The sequence below is a fragment of the Megascapheus bottae genome, chromosome 2 (assembly GCF_031878675.1).
Source record: "Megascapheus bottae isolate mThoBot1 chromosome 2, mThoBot2.hap1, whole genome shotgun sequence".
NCBI classification, from domain to species: Eukaryota; Metazoa; Chordata; class Mammalia; order Rodentia; family Geomyidae; genus Megascapheus; species Megascapheus bottae.
The window spans coordinates 61,029,907-61,055,403 of record NC_143510.1 but is presented as its reverse complement, the minus strand read 5'-3'; the positions used below and the strand labels follow the sequence as shown (position 1 = coordinate 61,055,403).

The 25,497-nt window shown below is 38.9% G+C and overlaps 1 protein-coding gene across 1 annotated transcript in view; it reads right to left on the bottom strand.

Moving 5' to 3' along the window:
- Window positions 1-25,497, bottom strand: part of Nup107 (nucleoporin 107) — a 40,188-nt gene that overhangs the window by 8,600 nt on the left and 6,091 nt on the right. Inside the window, exons 5-21 of the mRNA XM_090328174.1 lie at window positions 23,691-23,835; window positions 21,089-21,192; window positions 19,394-19,521; window positions 16,822-16,870; window positions 15,211-15,282; window positions 14,593-14,681; window positions 12,548-12,626; window positions 11,905-12,018; window positions 9,762-9,852; window positions 9,327-9,403; window positions 6,908-6,967; window positions 4,428-4,573; window positions 4,262-4,310; window positions 2,758-2,827; window positions 2,184-2,302; window positions 1,180-1,218; window positions 240-390 (exon numbers count right to left, since the gene is read on the bottom strand). Of these exons, the coding sequence (XP_090184300.1) occupies window positions 240-390; window positions 1,180-1,218; window positions 2,184-2,302; window positions 2,758-2,827; window positions 4,262-4,310; window positions 4,428-4,573; window positions 6,908-6,967; window positions 9,327-9,403; window positions 9,762-9,852; window positions 11,905-12,018; window positions 12,548-12,626; window positions 14,593-14,681; window positions 15,211-15,282; window positions 16,822-16,870; window positions 19,394-19,521; window positions 21,089-21,192; window positions 23,691-23,835 (1,582 nt within the window). The remainder of the gene's footprint in view (window positions 1-239; window positions 391-1,179; window positions 1,219-2,183; window positions 2,303-2,757; window positions 2,828-4,261; window positions 4,311-4,427; window positions 4,574-6,907; window positions 6,968-9,326; window positions 9,404-9,761; window positions 9,853-11,904; window positions 12,019-12,547; window positions 12,627-14,592; window positions 14,682-15,210; window positions 15,283-16,821; window positions 16,871-19,393; window positions 19,522-21,088; window positions 21,193-23,690; window positions 23,836-25,497) is intronic.

Genomic DNA, 25,497 nt, shown 5'->3' with positions numbered 1-25,497 from the left:
AACAAAAGGCTGGGGCTGGGAGTTTGGCCTAGTGATAAGAGTGCTTGCCTAGCATGCACAAAGACTGGGGTTCGATTCCTTGGTACCACATACATAGAAAAAGCCAGAAGTGATGTTGTGGCTCAAGAGGTAGAGTTTGAGCCTTGAGGACAGTGCCCAGGCCCTGAGCTCAAGGCTCAGGACTGGCAAAAAGAAAAGAAAAGAAAAAACCCAAAAGGCCACCAGCTGAATTTTTTTACCTGCTTCTTTGGCCAGCTCCAGGCATTGGTGGCGCTGTTCATACTCTGTAACACCTTCCAAGAATAATGCATACTGGGCAACAGCAAGGTCTTGAGGCAAATGATTTGTATAAAATGCTATGAGATTTGTATGCTTTTCATTTATTAAAAGCTAAAAAGACATAGAAAAGACCAAAGTATGTATATTGTTAAGTTTGAAGATAAGCAGTGCTTTGAAAAAAGTTACTTTGAAATTTCAATTATATTCAAAAAAATTCAGAAATGTGGATGTTGGTTAACAACAATAAATTTTAAATTCTACAAATATGCTTAGCATACCTAAAGATCTCTTATGAATGCTGATGACTTTCTTATCATTAGGTATTAAAATATAGCATTCTGGGCCGGGAGTTTGGCCTAGTGGTAGAGTGCCTGCCTAGCATGCACGAAAACCTGGGTTCATTTCCTTGGTACCACATATACATAGAAAAAGCCGGAAATGGTGCTGTGGCTCAAGTGGTAGAGCTCTAGCCTTGAGAAAATCTAAGGACTGTGCTCAGGCCCTGAGTTCAAGCCCAGGACCGGCAAAAAAAAAAAAAATAAATAAATTATATATATATATATATATATATATATAAAAAATTCTGATTTTTCTTTTGTGGTGTGGTCCTGAGGCTTGAACTCAGGGTTTGGGTGCTATCCCTGATATTTTATGTTCAAGACTAGCATTCTAGCACTTCAGCCACAGCTCAATTTTCAACCTTTTGGTGATTAATTGGTCTTCCTTGCCCGGGCTGCTTTAAACAGTGATCCTCAGATCTTGGTCTTCTCAGCAGCAAATATTATAGGCATGAGCCACCAGTGCCTGGCAGCATTCTGATTTTTGTTTTCCGGTTGCTTTTTTTTTTTTAAACTTAGAATATTAAACAAAAGAATTAAGTTGTAGATTCTTAAAGCTTACCTGTATATATGTCTTTAAAACTTCAATGGAAACTTCTTCCTTTGTAGGAGAAAAAGGTAATAAATAAAAGCACAACTATGAATATATGTTATTAATACAATTTCTAATAAAATTTCTTTCTAAATTATCTACGAACATTGAGCAATAACATACTAAATGTTGGGCAAGCTCAGCGCTTGGGCCTTGGTTTTTTACCTTTTCCTACTTCTATAAGGAGTAACTTCTAACATTTTACTAAGGAAAAACAAATACCCAGGGAGGTTTTATTTCCTCAGACTGATATAGCTAGAAGTTGCTGGGTAAGAATTTGAACTCAGTACAGCGGCTCACACCTGTAATCCTAGTTACTCAGGAGGCTGAGACCAGAGCATGGCAATTCAAAACCAGCCCATGCACTTAAAGACTTAGAGACTCTTATCTCCAATTAACCTCTAGAAAAGGGGAAGGGGGGCTGTGACTCAAGGGGTAGGGCAGTAGTTTTGAGCTGAAGAGCTCAGGGGCAGTGCCCAGATCCAGAGTTCAAGCCCCACAAAGGGAGGGAGGTAGGGAGGGAGGGAGGGAAGGAGAGAGAGGGAGGGAGAGAGAGAGAGAGAGAGGGGGGGGGGGGGGAGAAGAATTTGAACTCAACATTCTTACTCCAAAGCTCAAGCTTTCAACCAGTGTTATCATTCTGCTTCTATTCATACTTTTACCAAAATATTAGCTATTTAAGAAAAAAAGGAAGAAGAAAGGTTTGACATTTCACACAGACCTTTGTTTGGTTGATTTAAGGCTGGATACAGATAAGAATAAAGCTTAAGTACATCAGACAACCACAGCTTTCTGGGACTGCAGACTGGACCCCTGCAGGGTCAGTCTCAATGAGACTGACATCAGGTGACAAGTGAGTCTATCCAGTAGACTCCAGAACCCTTATCATTCCTTCAGAGAAAGTGATGTGTTTCCCTGAGAAACTCAACAGAGACAACCAGAGAAGGATGAGCTAGTTGTTTGTTTTTATTTACTTTGGTCTGTAGTCCCAGGGTACGGAAAAACAAAATGAGGTGAGTCATGAAGCGAAGGAGGTGTCCGGGTAGATTGCTTCTGTTTTTGGAAATCCATTTGCTAAATTCATCCATCAAACCTACAAGCCATCAAAGAAAAGATTCAAAAGAAAGAAAATTAGACATTGACTTCACCTTCACAGTGTTAACGACTGCTGTTTCATTTCACTGTTAATAGCCATCACACCCACTTAAATACTCTGGGTTAAATTCAAACTCACTTTACAATAACAAATCAGCTGTGGCATTTAAGAACAAGATCAAAAGATGTAGTCAGGCCTCACACAGGGGTGTACAACTGTAATTTCAGTTACTTAAGAGGAGGACATTAGAAAGATTTAGGTTTAAACCAGCCTGGAAAACAAGTTGGAGAGACTCCATGCAAGCCAGGTGTTTATGTCTGCAACCCCAGCTACACTGGAAATTTAAGTAAAACTTCAGGCTGGCATGGGCAAAAACAAAGAGACTTTTTCTGATTTCAAGCCCTATAACAAACCAAAAACAAAAATAGAGAAGGATAAAATAATTATCTTACCATCAATATCTCCCAGGATAAGGTATTTTTGAACTATATGATAATGTTCTTGATTTTCTTCCAGAACCCTCTAAAAAACAAGTTTGTGTTTTAAATAAATCTTTCAGAAGCCACAGTAGCCATACTTACTACTGCTATACTAAAAACGTCAAACTCTTAGAGGAACACATAGAAAGGTGAAAATGTATAACCTTAGGATGATGAAAACAAAACAAAATAAAGCACAAACAAGGTGAGGATACAGCCATTGGAATACATGTATATGCTATCAAAGACTATCTTTGAAAGTAGAAAATTGTAACAACTTAATCTCTAGGAAAAGTTACTAAACTGTTTTATTCTTTACAGCTTCTTTCTTTTTTTTTTTTTGGCACATCTTGATTTATTATACTGAAACAAACAAACAAACAAACAAACACAACTTTTAAGCCAGGTCCTGGTGGCTCCAGCCAATAGTCCAAGCTACTCAGGAGGCTGAGATCTGAGGATCACAGTTCAAGGCCAGCCCAGGCAGAAAAGTCTCTGTGAAACTGTTATCTCTAATTAACCACTCAAAATTTGGAAGTAGAGCTGTGGCTCAGAGTGGCAGTGTTAGCCTTGAGCAAAAGAGCAGGGACTGCACCCAATGGCAGTGTCCAAGCACTGAGTTCAAGCCCTAGAACTGACCAAACAATAGAGTAAAAGTGAATGTGTGTGTGTGTGTGTGTGCACGCGCACACACGCACGCGTGCGAGTGCATGCGCGCGAGTGCATACATGTGTTCTAGTGGATCAATCCTACAATCCTAGCCTACATAGGAATCTGAGATTTTAGGATTATGATCTGAAGCCAGACTGACTGAGCAGGAAACAGCTCAGGATAGCACCCAGGCCTTGAATGTGTGGGAAGCTGAACAAAACTTCAGCTCAAGAGAAGAGGCAAGCAGGGCCCAGTGGCTCATGCCTATAATACTAGCTACTCAGGAGGCTAAGATCTGAGGATTGCAGTTCAAAGCCAGCAGGGCACTAAACTCTGTGAGACTCTTATCACCAATTAACTGCTAAAAAACTGGAAATGGCACTGTGGCTCAAGGGGTAGAGCGGTAGCCTTGAGCTGAAGAGCTCAGGGACAACACCCAGGCTCAGCCCCACAACAGACAAAGACAAAATAAAACAAAACAGATAGGAAGCAAGGGCTGGGAGCAGGGCCTAGTGGTAGAGTGTTTGCCTAGTACACATGAAGCCCTGGGTTTGATTCCTTGGTACCACATATACAGAAAAATATGGAAGTGGTGCTGTGGCTCAAGCTCTAGCCTTGAGAAAGCCCAAGGACAGTGCCCAGGCCCTTAATTCAAGCCCAGGACTGGCAAAAAAAACAAAACAAAAAAAAGTCTCTTTAGTAATGGGCACCAAAACTATTTTTTCCTTTCAGCTATCTCACACAGTAGTAAAGAACATTTACAGTAACAGTTAATATCATTTACTTCCTATTCCACAGGTACTAAAGGGCTCATATTAACATTTACCATTTTATCTGTAGCTTGAAGTTCCTCAAAAACTTTTTCTAAGGTCCAACTTGAAAAGAGAAAATCACAAGAGATAGAATAATGTCAATACTATGACAAAGAGGTAATACAAACATCAAAGATCATACTATAAACTACTGTACCAAAATCAGGCCAACAAACTCACTTTGCTTCTAAATATTCCCTAGGGAGTTCTTCAGTTTCTTCCATGGTCATTACTGATGTTCGGATCTCCTGTTCCACCAGACTGTCCACCATCACCCGGAAGTATGCCCAGACTGTGTCTTCCCAGGTGTTACAGACAGGAAGAAGCTTTTTCCCATTCCCAAACAGAAATGAGACAGACATTTTCAACAAAAAAGAAAGGAAAAGCAACTGTACCCATTCATACGGACTATAAAACCATTTTAGAATGATCCATTTTTTCTAAGAAGTTTGAGCTAAGTTTTTCTTTTCCATACTGAATTGACAACAGCATCAATTTCATATATATAAGATAACATTTCAATTGATATGGCATCCCTCAAAATAGCTGTAAAAATGTAGAGGGCAATGAAAACTGTGAGAAAGACACATACATATGACAATCCATGTAATCACTGAGTCTTATTGGTACATCTGTGGATATAGTTCAAGTATTAGGAGTTCTCAGTAAATGGCTATCACAAGTACATTGACATTTTAAAATAGAAAGCCAAGTCTAATTTCACTCATTAAAATATACAAAGCTGGGTATGGTGACACTAGGAAAGCAGAGGCAGGAGGATTGAGAGTCTGAGGCCAGCCTAGGGTACATAGCAAAACCCCATCTCACTTCTGCCCACCCACTTCTCACCTCCCAAGGCACAAACAAGAAAACCATACTAATCAAAACCCCCCAAAAAACTGTTCAAATATGGGATATATGAGATTGGGCATTTTGCCACTTTTACATTTTATGATTATTTCTAGCACTGCTATTTCTAGAAAACTTAGGTTTTTAACATTTAAATACTTAAATATCTAGCTTTATTTTATATTTAAAAAATGTGATATTTGACAAAGGAGCCAAAGATATACAGTGGAACAAACAGCCTATTTAATTATTGGTGCTTGCAAAACTGGGCAGCCACATGCAGAAAACTAAAAATTGATCCTAGCCTTTCGCCATGCATAAGCGTATTAACTCAAAATGGATCAAAGACCTCAATATCGGACCTGAAACTTTGAAACTGTTATATGATAGAGTAGGAGAGACACTGGAACTCACAGGCATAGGCAAAAACTTCCTTAACAGAGTCCCAGGGTCACAACAGATTGGAGAGAGATTCAACAAATGGGACTACTTAAAAAGTTTCTGCACAGATAAAAGCATAACTAACTAAAGTAGAAAGACAGCCAACCAACTGGGAAAAGATATTTACCAATAATACATCAGACAAATGCTTAATATCCAGTATCTACAAGGAACTCAAGAAACTAATCCCCCACAAACCCAACAAGCCAATCACTAATTGGGCAAGGGAACTAAAGAGAGACTTATCAAAAGAAGAGGTTAAATTGGCAGAAAAACGTATGACAAAATACTTATCATCCATGGTCATAAAGGAAATGCAAATAAAAACAACTCTAAGATACCATCTTATCCCAATTAGAATGGCCATTATTCTGAACTCAGACAATGTCAAATGCTGGTGGGGTTGTGGAGAAAGAAGAACCCTACTGCACTGCTGGTGGGAATGTAAACAAGTTCATTCACTCTGGAAAGCAGTTTGGAGGTTTGTTTGTTCGTTTCTTTTTTTTCTTTTTTCTTTTTCCTAGTCTTAGGCTTGAGCTCAGGGCCTTTCTCAAGGCCAGAGCTCTACCACTGGAGCCTCAGCACCACATCTGGCTTTGTTCTATGTATGTGGTACTGAGGAATCGAACCCGGGTCTTCCTGCATGCTAGGCAAGCACTCTTACCACTAGGCCAAACTCCCGGCCCCAGTTTGGAGGTTTCTTAAAGAACTGAAAATAGACCTTCCCTAGGATCCTGCCATACCACTCCTGGGCATCTATCCTGAACATCATAATCCAGGATATAATAAGGACACCTGCCCAGCTATGTTCATCTCTGCACTATTCACAATAGCCAGGAGATGGAAACAACCCAGATGTACTTGCTGCAGATGAACAGATACAAAAGAATTCTATACACAATGGAATTCTATATAGCCAACAGACAAGATAAGATAATGGCATTCGCTGGGAAGTGGATGAATCTAGAACGAATCATGTTGAATGAGACAAGTCAAGACCAAAGGAACAAAAGGCCCATGGTATCCTTAATCTGTGGATATTGGATCCAAACGGTACAAGAGTGATGACTCAATATTTGGGTACCCAATGTTATGGACATGGTCTTGGAGATATAAACATAACTACATAGACATAAAAATCAATGATGGGCTATATACTCTATAGACATAATGTTTTACTACATAGATTAATATGTAACTATGATATACAAACTCTCAGCTTAATTTTAATTATGTTCTAAAACTTAAATGCCAGTGATTTTATATAGATTCCCTTCTTGAATACTTGTTTGTTAAATGTGACATTTGAAATATGCTGTAAAAATCAATATTAATAAATTCTTTAATAAAAAAGTGAAAAGACTGCATACCTGCTTCAGATTCCCACTTAAAGCTGCATAAATTGCTCTTTCATATCTATTAAAAAGCTCCTGAAATAAATCAATATAAGTATATTTGAAATAATAGGTTATCACAGTATGTTTATTTCTTCATAAGCTAGAATTTCTTTCAGACTGAACCTAATCATTTGATAGTTTCTATTTTATTGAAAGATATTATGGAGTAATATGATGGACCTCTTAGTTTAATGAAATAACAAAATCTGTGTAAGAGTCAAACATTCAAATATAGGGTGAAAGCACAACTAAGTCTAATGGATGTTCTTTTGATTTATAATCATAATTTATTCCAGGTAGAACCTATACAGGTATTTTCTCCTAGAATGTTTTTAAGTACCTGATCCTTCACTCAAACTGCCCTAGGAACAACATCAAAACAAGGTTTGCATCAGATTCCTAAGGAGAATTAATTATATTCAGCAGATATCCCACATTACTTTTGGGTTCTGGTAAAGTCATTTTTCTAGGGTTTTATCATCCAAACAAAAGACTTCAGGAGACTAATATAACTAGCCCACTTTGCCCTGGTTCTGACCATCCTGCTCTCTTCCTTTTCATCCTCATCAATATATCCAAGGCCAGGCTGAGCACTTTTTTTTTTTGCCAGTCCTGGGCTTGAGCTCAGGGCCTGAGCCCTGTCCTTGGACTTTCTCAAGGCTAGCACTCTACCACTTGAGCCTCAGCACCATTTCCGGCTTTTGTCTATGTATGTGGTACCAAGGAATCGAACCCGGGTCTTCGTGCATGCTAGGCAAGCACTTTAACCACTAGGCCAAACTCCCGGCCTCCATTTTTTTTTTTTTTTTTTTTTTTGCAGTAGTGGGGCTTAAACTCTGGGCCTGGGTGCTGTCCCTAAGCTCTTCAGCTCAAGGCTAGCACACTACTCCTTGAGCCACAGTGCCACTTCCAGTTTTCTGGTGGTTAATTGGAGATGAGAGTCTTACTTTGGCTGGCCTTGAACCGCAACTCTTAGATTTCAACCTCTTGAGTAGCTAGGATTACAGGTATGAGCCCGGTGCCCAGCCAGGCTGAGTAATTTTTATTTTTATTTTATTTTATTTTTTTGCCAGTCCTGGGCTTGAGCTCAGGGCCTGAACACTGTCCTTGGACTTTCTCAAGGTCAGAGCTCTACCATTTGAGCCTCAGCACCACTTTAGGCTTTTTTCTATGTACGTGGTACCGAGGAATCGAACCCGGGTCTTCATGCATGCTAGGCAAGCACTTTAACCACTAGGCAAAACTCCCGGCCCCAGGCTGAGTAATTTTTATAGCATTTGTGATAATTATTTTCTCAGCCATTAGTCCTTGTGTGTCTATTGTTCACTACCTTGCTTTCCTTGAAACATTTCAAGGTTCTGTTACATTCCAACATCTGATACAATAAGCAAATTCCAGGTCTTTTCAAATTGAAGTGCTAAACTTAACATACTATTATGTATGTACTTGCTCAACATAGAAAAGTATGCTAACATTATTAACTTACCTTTAATATATTACTGGTGAAAGTTCCACCCCCCCTTGCCCCCACCTCACCTCAGTCCTGGGCCTTGAACTCAGGGCCTGAGCAATGTCCTTGAGCTTTCTCAAGGCCAGAGGTCTACCATTTGAGCTACAGCACCACTCCACTTCTGGCATTTTACTTTTTTTCTTTTTGCCAGTCCTGGGCTTTGAACTCTGGGCCTGAGCACTGCCCTTAGGCTTTCTCAAGGCTAAAGCTCTACCACTAAAGCCACAGCACCACTTCCGGCTTTTTTTTTCCTTTTATGCATGTGATACCAAGGAATCAAACCTGGGTTTTTGTGCATGCTAGACAAGCACTCTAAACATTAGGCCAAACTAAACATTAGGCCAAACTCTCGGCCCTGGTGAGTTTTTTGTTTTGTTTATTCAATTTTCTCATAAACCATAAGAGGTTTTGTTGCATGTTGCAGGGAATTTTAGGAATGCAAATACTGTACCCTAACACAACTCATCATATTCCTTTCATAAACCTATTCTAACCCTGTACTACTATCGTTCCTAGAGTTATCCATTTTACCTAGAATTCTTTCATGTTCTCATCCCAACAACCCAAACTCTAATTACTTATAAAAGTTTAACACAGATGTCTCTTCACTTGGAAGCTGGTTTGAAGCTTTGGCCTGATGCTTTTTCTCTAAACTCATTTGGTACCTCCTTGATATTTTGCCTTATCTCAATGTTCAATTCTTAGTAGTTGGTGTCTGAATAACTCAGGTAAGTAGCCAAGCCCATTCCTCAATTTTACAAGAACTTCTTTGAAAACAGAAACTAGTTTCATGTCACATCAGACATTTCACAGCTGCTCAACTGGCTTTTACAATTAAGTTGGGCAAAAATTCAGTATTAGTAAATATTTTGTTTTTCTTACCTCTTCCGCCATTCTCCAACAACTAATTTTCCAAATGCGTCTATATGGATTTCCTTCTACAGTTTCTAATTCTGTTCCTATAAAGCAATGAAAAAATTTATAGTTTAAAATGAGACATTATTTCAGTCATTTCTAAAAAAATTAAAGCTGCAGCTCACAAAGGTTGGTATTTAGAGCTAAATACTTTTTTTTTTTTTTTTTGCCAGTCCTGGGCTTGAGCTCAGAGCCTGAGCACTGTCCTTGGGCTTTCTCAAGGCTAGAGCTCTACCACTTGAGCCTCAGCACCACTTCTGGCTTTTTTCTATGTATGTGGTACCGAGGAATCGAACCCGGGTCTTCATGCATGCTAGGCAAGCACTTTAACCACTAGGCCAAACTCCCGGCCCCGTAGAGCTAAATACTTTTATAATACGGAGAATAAAGTCTACTAAATACCTCCATTAACATTAGGGTCATGATAGAGTTTCCAGCCTTCTAGTGTTGCAGCTCTCCATGCCTGACCACAACGCTTACAGAGACGTTGAGCCTTGAGAGAAGAAATGCAGTTGTGATATCACCTGGGATTATACAGCCAATAGTCAACAAGTTTACTAGGCACAAACGTTACAGAAAAGGATGTAGGCAATTAATGACAGTCTACTTTACCAAGTGACCTTTCTGTGGTTTCTGATTTTATTTTTATTTTTTTGAGTATTTCCTTTTCTTTTTTTCCTTCCTTCCTTCCTTCCTTCCTTCCTTCCTTCCTTCCTTCCTTCCTTCCTTCCTTCCTTCTGTTTTGCCAGTCCTGGGGCTTGAACTCAGGGCCTGGGCACTCTCCTTGGGCTTTCTCAAGGCTAGCACTCTACCACTTGAGCCACAGCACCACTTCTGGCTTTTTCTAGGTATGTGGAACCGAGGAACGGAACCTGGCTCTTGGTGTATGCTCAGCAAGCACTCTACACTAGGCCAAACTCCCGACCTTCCCTTTCTTTTTGATTTTAGGTTTACTAAGAGGTTTTCATGAGAACCAATGGTATGTAATTCTATGAGATACAATGGGCTTCATAAACCTTGATTTATTTTGACAGCATTTCAAAAAGGCCCAATAATAAAATGGGGATATTGCACTGATGAAATTTCTTATGTTCAATATAATCAAAAAGAAATTTGAGTTTTTAGCACCTCAACAATGTTACCCAAAGTCAAACTTAGTGTGAACGCCTAAAAATAAAAAATAGAAGCAAGAAGATGGTAGCTCATGCCTGAAATTGTAGCTAATCAGAAGAATGAGATCAGAGGATCACAGTACAAAAGACAGGAAAGTTCATGAAACTCTTTTTTTTTTTTGCCAGTGCTGGGCTTGAACTCAGAGCCTAAGCACTATCCTTGGACTTTCTCAAGGCTAGAGCTCTACCACTTGAGCCTCAGCACCATTCTGGCTTTTTTCTAAGTATGTGGTGCCAAGGAATCAAACCCGGGTCTTTGTGCATGCTAGGCAAGCACTCTACCACTAGGCCAAACTCCTGGCCCTCTTTTTTTTTTTGTAGGTCATGGGGCTTGAACTCTGCCTGGTGTTGTCCCTGAGCTTTTCAGCTCAAGGCTACTGCCCTACTCTTGAGCCAAGCCCCATTTCCCATTTTCTAGAGGTTAATTGGAGATAAGAGTCTCAGGTTTTTTTTTTGTGCCTGGGCTGGCTTTGAACCTTGATCCTCAGATCTCAGCTTCCTGAGTAGCTAGGATTACTGGTGTGAGCCACTGCACCTGCGAGACTTATTTCTAGTTAACCACCAAAACATTGGAAGTGGGGTTATAGCTCAAGGGGTAGAATGTTAGCTTTGAGCAAAGAAGTTCAGGGATAGCTTCTAGGCCCTGAGTTCAAAGTTCAAGCTCCAGGACTAGAATCACCTACCCCTGCAAGAAAGAGAAAGAAAAAAAAAAAGTAGAAATGAGGACACATGTAGAGCATGCAAAGTTTGACTTAAGGGACTTTTTCTTTGTTTGCTTTTTGCCAGTCCTAGGGCTTGAACTCAGGGCCTGAGCACTCTTCTTAGGCTTTCTCAAGGCTAGTACCCTACCACTTGAGCCACAGCACTGTTTCTGGCTTTTCTATGTATGTGGTACCAAGGAACTGAACCTGGGTCTGTCTTTGTGCATGCTAGGCAATCACTCTACCACTAGGCCAAACTCCCAACTTGTTTTTTTTTTTTTTGCCAGTCCTGGGCTTGAGCTCAGGGCATAAGCACTGTCCTTGGACTTTCTCAAGGCTAAAGCTCTTCCCACTTGAGCCTCAGCACCACTTCTGGCTTTTTTTTCCTATGTATGTGGTACAGAGGAATCGAACCCGGGTCTTCATGCATGCTAGGCAAGCACTCTACCACTAGGCCAAACTCCCAGCCCTGGGTTGTTTTTTTTTTTTTTTTAAATAATCAGTGTTGTTAAAGTTATGGAACTGTTCTCTAAAGCATGTGTATAATATCACTACACATGTTCACTGGTGACACTACAAATGGAATTGCTGCACTGAGCAAAACATGTTAGGTGGCCACAAAGGTGTCTTCCAACTTCAAGAGTAAATGGGACAAAGTACTGCATCATTTACCTCTTCAGTCATTCCAGCACGGATTAGAGTAAAAAGATATTTGAGTAGTCTAATTTCATCTTCTCTGTCTAGATCATCAAGCGGCATTTTCTGTCTAATGGGAGCATCAGGATCCTGTAAAAACAAAAACAAAACTTCACTGTTAACCTCAGTGTTTATGCAATACTGGTGATGAAATTTAAGGAATAGCACAATCATGTTAATAGACCCATACTACACCCCCATTTGTACACTTAGGCCTATTTTAAAATCATGACATGATAAAGCTAGGGAATAAAAGTATTACAAGCATTCCACATAGTCATACAATTATCTGCTGTCCCATTTTTCAGTCTTCAGTTGGTCTTCAATAGTGTATTAGGTAGAGTAAGAGTAGAATAGCCCAACCCAAAAGACCTTGAGGTTTACTCTGTCAGAGTACCTAAACAGAATTAGGTCTAGATGGTGGATGAACATGGAAAATGAACTGACAACATACAGAAGGAGAGATTAATGCCAAGTAAAACACAATAGAATATGAGGATGTAGCTCAAAGGTAGACAGCATATCTAGCATGCACAAAGCCCTGGGGAAGTCCCCAGCACCACAGAAAACAAAAACACATTGTTCAAAAGACCCAAGCTTCACTTTAAAGAATACTTACTAATTCGGTGACGAGAGGACGAACACTTCCTATATAAGAAGGCAGCTGCCGTTGTTTTAAAGAATGGAGAGTATTTTCCCTGAAAGAAAAAGCATCAAATTTTAAAGGAGAGGGGCTGGGAGTTTGGCCTAGCGGTAGAGTGCTTGCCTAGCGGTAGAGTACTTGCCTAGCATGCCTGTTGACCCGGGTTTGATTCCTCAGTACCACATATAGAAAAAAAAAGTCGGAAGTGGTGCTGAGGCTCAAGTGGTAGAGCTCTAGCCTTGAGAAAGTCCAAGGACAGTGCTCAGGCCCTGAGCTCAAGCCCATGACTGGCTAAATAAATAAATAAAAATAAATTTAAAAAAATTTTAAAGGGGAAATTTTAATAGACCTATATAAAAAAAAATAAGGAAAAAAAATTTAAACACAACCTAGGGGAAAAAAGCATGAAAAAAAATCTCTTAACATAGTTATCACAAGCTACCTAATGAGGTTAAATGATTTTCATGTCTTTACTGGCCACTGAGTTATTTACTTGTTATGAGGAATCTATTAAGTCTATCCCCAACCCTCTTTTATTTTTGGTCAGTCGTGGGGCTTGAACTCTGGGCTTGGGTGTTGTTCCTGAGCGTTTCAGTTCAAGGCTACTGCCCTACCCCTTGAGCCACAGCCCCGTTTCCAGTTTTCTGATGGTTAATTGGAGTTAAGACTCTCATGGACATTAGTACCTAGGCTGACTTTGAACTGTAATACTTAGGCTCAGCTTCCTGAGTAGCTAGGATTATAGGCGTGACCCACCTTTCTCAGCTGATGAAGACAATTTTTTCCTGATTATTGTTATTTCCTAAGAAATATTTGCTTAACCTCAACTTATAAAGTTATCTATGTTTACATTTAGGACTACAATATATCCACCTAAGGAGTAGCTAGGACTATAGGCATGAGCAATTTGTCATCTGGTCTACTTTATTCTTTTTTTAATCTGAATTTTTAAAGAATTTATTAAAATTGATTTTTATATCATTCTTTTAATAGCCTCTTACAGGTAAAGGCAGGAAGATTGCAAGTTTGAGGACAGTTCAGGGAAAGTTCCCAGGATTCCCTATCTCAAAAACAAGCACAAATTGGGGCCAGAATCTGACCTAGTTTAAAGTGCTTGCCTAGCATGCACAAAGACCTGGGTTCGATTCCTCAGTACCACATATATAGAAAAAAAAAAAGCTGGAAGTATTGCTGTGACTCAAGTGGTACAGTGCTACCCTTAAGAAAGCTCTGGGATAAAAAATTAAAAAACGAGCACAAGTTAGGTGCTAGTAGCTCATAGCTATAAATCTTCACTACTCAGGATGCTGAGATCTGAGGACCACAGTTCAAATTCAGCCTAGTTAGGAAAGTGCTTGAAACTCTTGCCTCCAATTAACCACTAGAAAACAGGAGTAGAGCTGTGGCTCAAAATAGTAGAGCTCTATTCTTGAGAGAAGGAGCTCAGGGACAGTGCCCAGGCCCTAAGTTCAAGCCCCATGACTAACTAAATAAAAACAAACATAAAAAGTCTGTTCCTATTTGTTACTTCTTTACATAGACCTTCCTGACCACTGCTTCTAATAAAAATAGGACTGTCATTCTCTACCCATTAACTCTAATTCAAGTTCTTTGCAAAGCTCTTAATTCTTTTTTTTTGTTGTTGTTTTTTATTTGCCAGTCCTGGGCTTGGGCTCAGGGCCTGGGCATTGTCCTCGGACTTTCTCAAGGCTAGCACTCTACCACTTGAGCCTCAGCACCACTTCTGGCTTTTTGCTATGTATGTGGTACCAAGGAATTGAACCCGGGTCTTCGTGCATGCTAGACAAGCACTCTACCACTAGGCCAAACTCCCAGCCCCCAAAGCTCTTAATTCTATAAGGACACTTACTTATTTGCTATTTATTTCTCTTAAACAATTATAAATGAAATGCAGAGCTTCATTTGCTCAAAATTTGAACAAAGTAAAAACAGTAAATTATATTGAATGAGGAATGAACAAAACAAATATTAAATGACTTGAATGAAAGTTAGTAACATACCAATATACTGATTTTGCATAAAATTCAATATTATCAGAAAAATCTCCAATTTCATCTTTGGCAATACTCTCCAACCAATCTACCACCAGCTAGAAAAGAAGAAAAAGGTTAGTATTTCTATAAAATTTAAGTGTGTTTTACACAGGAGGCTGAGATCTGAGGATCATGGTTCAAAGCCAATCCAGGCAGACAAATCTAAGAGACTCTTAGCTCTAATTAACTAGCAAAAAATATGAAAGTGGAGGTATGGCTCAAGTGGTAGAGTGCCAGCCTTACGTGAAAAAGCAGACAAGTCCCAGTTCTGACACACACAAAAGAAACTTCTGATTGCAAAAATACAAGTAACAGTTTTTCCAACCACTATTTTTTACTTTTTAAGACAAGTAAACAGTATGGAAACAATAACATTTTCTACAAAAATAATGCAGTTGTTAACAGGCTACTCTTGGAAATTCTACAGCTGTTATTTAAAACAAAACAAAAATCAGGATGCTAAAATTCCTTTAAATTAAAAATGAAAGTATAAACTAGAGTTTTTAAATTAAATTGTCTTCAGTACTTTAATTCTATTCACTTTTTTCCATGTTTCTTACAAAACAGTAAAACTTTTCATCATACCTGACTTTGTCGTACAAGGGAATCTCTTTGAAACAATGCTTCCACAACTGTTTTCTCACTGGCATTAACAGCCTGTTATTATATTCATTTGAAGGAAGGAGAGAAGGAAAGAAGACCACCTAAGAATGTTGTTTTAGCAGAAAGGCAAAAGCTAATTTGAAGTGCATTTATTTGTACATAAATACTTTATATGTAGCTAACATGCATATTTAACCTTGAAATTTTTTATTTTATTTTATTTTGCCAGTCCTGGGCTTGGGCTCAGGGCTTGAGCACTGTCCTTGGACTTTCTCAAGGCCAGCACTCTACCACTTGAGCCTCAGCACCACTTCCAGCTTTTTGCTATGTATGTGGGGTACCGAGGAATTGAACCCAGGTCTTCGTGCATGCTAGGCAAGCACTCTACCACTAGGCCAAACTCCCGGCCCCTTAACCTTGAAATTTTTAAATAAAATTCAAACTGCTACCATAATTTGGAGTTGTTCCTTTTTTATTTTTATCATCTTTTAATTGATAAGTTGTTACACTTGGACTTAAAAAATGTTATTCTCACATAAATGACTTTTTTTTTTTTTAAACCAGTCCTAGGGACTGAACTCAGGGCCTGAGCACTGTCCCTGGACTTCCCTCAAGGCTAGAGCTCTACCATTTGAGCCACGGCACCATTTCTTTGTGCACCCAGGTCTTTGTGCATGCTAGGCAAGCACTTTACCACTAGGCCAAACTCTTGACCCTAAATGACATTTTAAGGAAAAAATAAACCCCCAAAAAGTAAAAATGCAAAAAAGATATAGAGGGTCAGGAATATATCCTAGAGGGAAGGTGCTTGCTTATCATGCACTAAGTCTTGGATTCGATTCCTCGGTACCACATACATAGGAAAAAAAAACAAAAACGGAAGTGGTGCTGTGGCTCACGTAGCAGAGTGCTAGCCTTGAGCAAAAAGTGTCCAAAGAGACGATCTCTAAACTTGTTTCGGGGGCTGGGAGTTTTTGGCCTAGTGGTAGAGTGCTTGACCTAGTGGTCGAGTGCTTGCCTAACATGCAGGAAGATCTGGGTTCAATTCCTTGGTACCACATTCATAGAAAAAGCTGGAAGTGGTGCTGTGGCTCAAGTGGTAGAGCTCTAGCCTTGAGAAAGCCCAAGGACAATGCTCAGGCACTGAGTACAAGCCCCAGGACCAGGAAAAAAAAAGTAAATTTGTTCTGGAGATCTGGTATTACTTCAGATACTAAGATCACAATAGCATGAATTATAAAACAAAACGTAAATAACAAAACAACCACACATAAAAAAAATACATACACATACTTAAGAAAAGTCCTAAATAAAGAGTCACTGAAAATTTTATAGAGCACTGTGAGTACATATAAAGATATGTGGAAAAAACGTATGGTTAGGACATATGTAAAATAACCAGAGAGATAAAAAGATGTTATCTTTAATACTCTACATCAGTATTTTATTATCTTATAAGCTTGGGTCTTTTATGTAGTAGTATAATTTTATAAATGCAGAAACTCAATATGGTGTGTGAAATATGCAATCTTACTACTAAAACTGTCTAAAGTTTTAAGTGTCTATAGTGGAAAAGATTAACACAAAACTTACAGTAACTGCAAACATATTTTCATCTTCTAGTGAAGATTGTATTCTGTCTCTGTGGAAAAACAACAAAAATGAAAAGGCCTTATTGCACATGAATGTACAAATGTAACCTTTTAAGCTACTACATATCAAATCCTAATTTTTTTTTGGGGGGGGGGGAGGAGTTGGTCATGGGGCTTGAACTTTGAGCCTGGGCTCTGTCCCTAGCTCTATGGCTCAAGGTTAGCACTCTACCTAACACTTGAGCCACAACGCCACTTCTGGTTTTCTAGTGGTTAATTGGATATGAGTCTCATGGGCTTTTTGTGCTGGGTTGGCTTTGAACTATAGTCCTCAGATCTCAGCCTCCTGAGTAGGATTACAGGCATGAGTCACTGGTGCTAGGTTGAAACCTACATTTTTTGTTGTTGTTAGTCATGGGGCTTGAACTCTGGGCATGGATGCTATTCCTGAGCTCTTCAGCTCAAGGCTACTGCCCTACCCCTTGAGCTACAGGGTCACTTCTGGTTTTCTAGTAAACTGGAGAAAAGAGTCTCATGGGGACTTTAGTGCCTGGCTGGCTTTGACCTGTGATCCTCAGATTTCAGCCATCTTAGTAGCTAGGATTATAAGCGTGAGCCACCGTGCCCAGCTTGAAACCTACATTTTTATCTGGCCTAAAATTTTAAAATACAGAAATAATTTTTATTTCTACATAACTGTGATACACAGCCACTGAATTTTAAAATAATATGCAGAATATGCCAAGGATCTTCTATTTAAAATTAAGGAAATTTCTAGAAAGGATAACTTGTTTATGTATTGAAGATATGATACGAGAGGTATAATTTACCACAAATAGTTTGACATAACTCCTATAACACACCCAGCAATATTTCTGTAGGGATTATTTATATGGTAAAGCAGTAATTTTAACTTTGAGTTTGATATTTGCTTTTGAAATTTGTATTTGTTGTCTGGTTGATCATGGTAAGTTCAACGGCAGTTAGGTTTGTTTTTATCCACCAAATACCTCCTACTTGAGGTTTTAGAATTTCACTTTCAACAGGGAACCTGTGAATCCATGTTCTTATATCATTGTGCTCTCTATATAAGACAAAAGTAGTAAATACCTGCTGACTTACACCTGAACATAACTGGGATTTACTACAAATATACACTGCAAGGTTTTGAACAGATACCTGTTAATGCATGCTCCTTTTTCATGCACTTTCATTTGGCACTTTCATTTGGCAAAAAAAAAAAAAAAAATATGATTTTCTTTTCATTAGCTTGAGCAACAGAATATGAGCCAAATCCACTCAGGCAGGACAGACAACTCTGGTGAACTTTTTTTTTGGGGGGGGGCCAGTACTCGGGATTGAATCTAGTACTTCACATAAGGTAAGCTAGGGCACAACAATTTAAGCTATGTTCTGAGCCCATTTGTTATATATATATATATATATATATATATATAATTTTTTTTGCCAGTCCTGGGCCTTGAACTCAGGGCCTGAGTACTGTTCTTGGGCTTTCTCAAGGCTAGAGCTCTACCACTTGAGCCATATCACCACTTCCGGCTTTTTTCTATATATGCAGTACTGAAGAATCGAACCCAGGTCTTCATGCATGCTAAGAAAGCACTCTATCACTAAGTTTTTGATATACAGTCTTGATAATTTTGCTCAAGCTGTTAACGAGAATCATTGAACCTGCAATGACTTTTCTGCCTCTCTGCTAAGTAGTTGAGATTACAAGCATGCACCAACATACTCATTAGTTAACTTTCTTTCAAACTTTCATTTACATAAAGTCAATCATCGAGGTCTGACTTTTTAAATTTCTATCCTCTCCTAAGCAAAGGTATTATTTTTAGCACTTTCCTTAAATTCTTATTTATACTATATTTATTTGCCAGTTCTGGGCCTTGAGCACAGGGCCTGAGCACTGTCCTTGGATTTTCTCAAGGCTAGAACTCTACCATTTGAGCCACAGGAGCACTTCTGACTTTTTTCTATGTATATGGAACCAAGGAATAGAAACCTGGTCTTTCTGCATGCTAGGCAAGTACTCTACCACTAGGCCAAACTCCCGGCCCCCTATCTTTATTTTTTTAAGACAGGCTCTTATATAGCCTTTGAGCTTAAGAGCATCTTGCCTAAGCCTCTCAACTTCGGGATTACAGGTATTACATATCTAATTTTTGGTAGTTACTAGCTTTGTGAACTTACAGCTGCTTCCCTAGTAAAGTAATTCTTCACAACTCAAGTATTACAAATGATTAGCTTCAAAATTAGCAAACTCGGGCCAGGAGTTTGGCCTACTGATGGAGTACTTGCCTAGTATGCACTAAGACCCAGGCTTAATTCCTCAATACCACATACATAGAAAAAAGCTGGAAGTGGTGGTGTGACTCAAGTGGTGAAGCTCTAGTCTTGAGAAAGCCCAAGGACAGTGAGCAGGCCCTGAGCTCAAGGCCCAGGGTTGGGGAAAAAAAAAAAAAAAAAGAGCAAACTCTATCAAACACATAGTATCCTACCTTTTTGCCTATTAATTTGTTACCTATGTTTCACTTAGAAGTTTCATACCTTACCTATACAAAGAAGCCAGCAGCCTCCATGTGACCATCTCCTGTTGAAGAAGCCAGAGCATACTGGCTGTTTTTGAAAACTTCTGCAGTCCAGGAGTTGCTCGGCTCACTATTTTACCTAATATATTCACCTAAAATAAAAACACCAATGTGAAAAGGCTAAATTTCTACAATTTTGAGAGGTTTATAATTTTTATCTATTAAGGTGCTAAAGGGTTGTGGTGACAAAGGCAGACTAGTATGTATCCACTTTGAAAAGTATCAGAAGTTTTATTGCCCTAAAAATCCTCAATTCTCAGTGCTCTACCAATCTATCCTTCCTTCACAAACCCCTAGCAACTACCAATCTTTTCACTATCACCCTAGTTTAAGAATGTCATATACTGGGAAACATACCTTTTCTGACTGGGTTCTCATTTGTCAATATGTATTTAAAGATCCTTTGTGTCTCTTCTAGCTTGTTATTTTTTTCCCAAACACTGAGTGATATTTCATTTTCTGGATGTACTTCACCTTATCTACTCACCAACAAAAGAGCATCCAAACTTTCATTTGCTTATCACTGCTGATATTTGAACTCTGAGTCTTTCACTTGTTAGGATGGTGTAATACAGCTAAATAGCTAAGTAATGCCTCAGCCTTTTTTCTTTTGGTTGGTTGTGGGGCTTGAACTCTGGGCCTGGGCACTATCCTGAGCTCTTCAGCTCAAGGCCACCGCCCTACCCCTGAAGCCCAAGCACCACTTCCAGTTTTCTAGTGGCTAACTGAAGAATCTCACTGGACTTTAATGCTGCAGCTGGTTTTGAACTGTGATCCTCAGATCTCAGCCTCCTGAGGATTACAGGTGTGAGCCACCACACCTGGCTAGTTTCCCTCCTCCCCCCCCTTTTTTAAAACCACTTACATATATTTGAGGCTAAGCTCTTGCTTCCTGCCTGTCATGTGCCTAAGCTGCGAGATGCCTACTGTATCATCACTGGGGTCATAGGCTTATGCTACAGCATCCAGCTTCCCTTTACAGGAGCCAGATCTCATGGACTTTTCTGCCTGCTTGGCCTGATATCTTTTTATCCTCCCAATCTCAGCCTCCCACATTGTTTGGATGATAGGTGCACATCACTGCTTCCAGTTATGGGTTAAGAAGGGGCCTTATGAACTTTTCTGCTGGGGTAGCTTCAAACCAACTAGCTAGGATTGATTACAGGTCAATTGGCAGTTGAAAATACTGTTCAAGAGTTCTTGAGCATTTTAAATTTTCTCTCTTTTTTTTTTTTTTGCCAGTCCTGGTTTTTTTTTTTTTTGCCAGTCCTGGGCTTGGGCTCAGGGACTGAGCACTGTCCTTGGACTTTCTCAAGGCTAGAGCTCTACCACTTGAGCCTCAGCACCACTTCCGGCTTTTTTCTATGTATGTGGTACCGAGGAATCAAACCCGGGTCTTCATGCATGCTAGGCAAGCACTTTAACCACTAGGCCAAACTCCCAGCCCTTAAATTTTCTCTTATACAGCAAATTTCTTCTCCAAAGAAATCTTGTATGATCCTCAGTACATGAAAAGCCTAGGTGCTCTGATTCATCCTCTCAGCACCAGCATCCTGAAGAGATCTTTCTTAAACACAGCATGGAAATCAGCAGGCTAATGCTATTCAAAAAATACTGAAAGTATGAAGATTGACCAATAATGCAGTGCAATTACCTTACCTGACTACAACAAATATTTTCATACTCTTCCACAAGGTCAAAAACTGTAGTTGAAGAATGCTTTAAAAAGGACTGCAGGAAGTCAGAAAACATACTCATGGATGCTAAAACAGGGAAGGGGAAGACATAAAAAAAATTGTGTTACTTATAATTAATTGTGTTTGCTTGAAAACGAATACAAGTTTTTTACTCAGACATGATTTTTTTTTTTTTTTTTGGTGGGTCACAGGGCTTGAATTCTGGGTTTGGGCACTGTCCCTGAGCTCTTCAGCTCAAGGCTACCGTCCTACCCCTTGAGTCACAGCTCCACTTCCTGTTTTCTGATGGTTAACTGGAGATAAGATTCTCATGAACTTTACTGCCCAGGCTGGCTCTGAACCGAAATCCTCAGCTCTCAGGCTCCTGAGTAGCTAGGATTACAGGTGTGAGTCACCATGCCCGGAAAAACATGCATTTTAAGAGACTGATGCACTTGCCTCCTATGCTGAGTTAATTCATACATGAATTTAAAATTGAAACACATAAAATTTACCAACTTAACCGTTGTTTAGCATACAGTTTAGCTGCACTAACTATACTCATTTTTTGTTCTTTGTATCACTAACATCCATCTTCAAAACTTATTAAATAGTAATTCTCTATCTTGTACTTCTCCTATCAGGTAGCAACTATCCTACTTGGTGTTTGTAAGCTTGACGAAGTATTCCATATAAACAAGATAATGCAGTTGTCTTTTTATGATTCCTCACTTTACTCAATATGTCTTAAACCATCATCCAAATTGTAGCCTTATGTCAAAATGTCCTCCCTTCTTGGCTGAATACTATTTCATTTCATGTGTATACCAGTTCTTCTCCATTCATCCATCCCTAGGATAGTAGGTTGTTGCTACTTTTTGGCTACCATGAATAATGCTGCTGTATATGGGTATACAAACATTTCTTTGAAGCTCTGCTTACAATTTTTGGGGGTATATAACCATGAGTAGATAGGAGAAGAATTCCTGAATTATGCGTTAATCTTTTGATGTTTTTTTTAAAGATCTGAGAACCAGGGATCAAACTTGGTACCTGACACTTTTGCTCATTGGCTAATGCTCTACCAACTAAGCCACACCTCCAACCACATTGTGCTAATCTTATTTTTAACTTTTTAAGGAATTTACATGCCGTTTTCCACAACTGCTGAAATTTCCAGTTTTACATTCATAGTAACAACAGCACATAATCACTGATAACTGTTGTTATTTTCTGGCTGTGATTATAATAATGTTGAATATATTTTCATATTGTTATATCTTCTTTGGAAAAATGACCATTCAAGTCCTTTGAGTTGATGATTTGCTATTGTTATAAAAATTCTTTATATGTTTTAGATGAATATCCTATCATATTATATGGGTAGCAAATATTTTCTTCTACTCCAAGTGCCTTTTCACACTACTGACTGTATCCTTTGATGTATACAAGTAGACCAGTATACCTAATTTTAATTTTGTTAGGCCTTTTATTTGTTGTACTTCTTACTTTTGTCTGACGCTGGCCTCAAACCATAGTCCTACCACCTTTACCTCTTATGTTGCTGGGAATTTAACTATGTACACTCATGTCCAGCTTGTTCTTTGTGATAGGGTCTTGCTAACTGTTTTTGGCTTGGGTAGTAAGTAGCTGGGATTTCAGCATAAATCACTACATCTGACCAGGAGATATTAAACAAGCAAATGAATGTCTTTGAACAGCAGTTTACTTTCCTCTGAAATAGAAATAATTATTGTAACTATCTAATGGACCATCATAAGGATTGCACAAACTGATACTTGCACAGTGGAAAGCACCTTACCACTCACCCATATGAGATTATGTTGATGGTGAAATGAAGAAGAATCTATGTAACAGGTGTAGGTACAAACACTTAAAACATGTTTTTCAAGATGAGGGAAGGAGTGGGGGAAGGAAATGGGGACAAAAACATGAGAAGGGGTAGCAATGATTGTTAACAAATGTACCTTCCTATCTGGTGAATATAATGTAACCCTTCTATTAATTACAATAAAAAATATTCTTTTTTTGTGAAGGAATGATAATAACTAGCCTGATGCTAGCTATGTCACAATACTATCTAAAAAAACAGCAATTGGGACACATGCCAAAAAACACAACAACAATTCACAGCAACAGCATAAGATTATAATGAAACCCAAAGAGAAGTTCTTTCAATGTAATTAAATAGGAATTAAAAATTAGACCTGATATTCTAACTTGCTGCTATTTTTGCTAAAAGAGAAAATGGCAGGATATTGTTCCACTTAAGAATTAAGCCATGGTTCTCAATTTTCAAGAGACAGCCATGCTCATAACTAATCACCCCAATGACAAATATAGATAAAGATATAAAATATGAGAGGAAAATGATGATATATAAGTCAAACAGGAGACAGGCCTTAAGTACACTACCTTAATCTCAGATTTCTAGTTGCTACAATTTTGAAAAATTTTAGTCATAGTCACCAAATAGACAAAGATACATATAATAATAATACTCAGGAATAGCAGGTGATAGTTTCCTTGTTCTCTCAATCAAAAAATTCTCCAATCTAGCTTACCAGCTTCTCCAGGGTCATCTTCACGTAACATTACAGCACTGAGATTTACGTCCTCGTTTATGCTGTGGGCTTCCATATTTGTGAAGAGCCCTAGCCGCTGGGATGAGAATGCGGCTGCCCAATTGCTGTCATCCAGATTAGTTACCTTAATAAAGACAGAAAAGTAATAGCTATTATTACTAGGTAAGAAAATACCTCAATGCTGAATAAGGTTTTTAATATTAAAGCTCAAAGCTTTTTTAAGTGAAACTAAGTGTTTTATTTAAAACTACTCCATGAATTTGAGAAAAAAATGAATACTAAATCAGAAAAGAACTGGTGCTAGAGGCATGGATCATGTGATAGAGCACTTGCCTACTAAGCATGAGGCTCTCAGTTCAAACCCCAGGATAGCCAAAACAAAACACACACACACACAACAAACAGCCAGGCATTGGTGGCTTATGTCTTTAGTCCTACTCAGGAAGCTGAGATCTGAGTGTTGCAGTTTGAAGCCAACCTGGCTGGAAAGTCTATGAGACTATATCTCTAATAAACTACTCCCCCAAAAAGCTGAAAATGCAGCTGTGGCTCAAAATGGAGCTATGACTCAAGTGGTAGAGCGCTACAGCAAAAGAAGTTCAGGGATATCTCCTAGGCCCTGAATTCAAGACCCAGAACTGGAAGGAATAAAAAAAAGCACTGGTTGGGGCCGGGAGTTTGGCCTAGTGGTAGAGTGCTTGCCTAGCATGAACGAAGACCCGGGTTCGATTCCTCAGTACCCCACATACATATCAAAAAGCTGGAAGTGGTGCTGAGGCTCAAGTGGTAGAGCTCTAGCCTTGAGAAAGTCCAAGGACAGTGCTCAGGCTCTGAGCTCAAACCCAGGACTGGCAAAAAAAAAAAAAAAAAAAAAAAAAAAAGAGCACTGGTATTAAATAGGTAAAACGCAGTTGCATCTTTTAGTTCATTTCGATTTTTCACTTTTTGGGAACTATACAGAATGGATGACCTACTCATTTCAATAAATGAACTGTAATGAGAAAGATATTGAGGATGATATTGGGCACTGGAGACTCATGCCAGTAATCTTAGCTATGCAAGAGTCTGAGTCTGAAGGACTGAATTCCAAGGCCATCTTAGGCAGAAATAAAGTTCACGAGACCATATCTCTAAAAAATAACTAGTAAAAGCAGGGCTGGAAGGTATAACTCAAGTAGTTGAATGTCATTTGGAGATCGAAATGTAGATTGCTGATAGTGTGTTTACTCATCACACACAAGGCCCTGGATTTAACTCCAGCACTGCAGGAAAACAAATCAACAACAACAAAAAGAATTTAACTTTCTAGGAAAAAGAGATGTTTAAAATGAAAATACACCTTTCAAAAAGTACCTTAGACAATTTCATGTGTGCATTAAAATCTCTGTGCCGAGGCAGGGAATGTGGCTTAGTGGTATAGTGCTTGTCTAACATGCATGAAACCATGGGTTCAATTCCTCAGTACCTCATAAAACAGAAAAAGCTGGAAGTGGTGCTGTGGCTCAAGTGGTAGGGTGCTAGCCTTGAGCAAAAGAAGATTAGGGACAGTCCCCAGGCCCTGAATTCAAACCCCAGAAATGGCAATAAATAAGTAAATAAATAATATAAAGCAACAATGTCTGTGCCAACTTTGGTACAATGCCAAAGTCAAGAGAACTGCTTTTCTTTTGGTTCAGAAACTAAACAGGTCCATAATACTCTACAACTATTATAAAACTCTTGTGCTTCCTTCTCAGACACAGTGTTTTCTTTTTCTATTGGAGTATTTAAAATACTTATGCAAAGC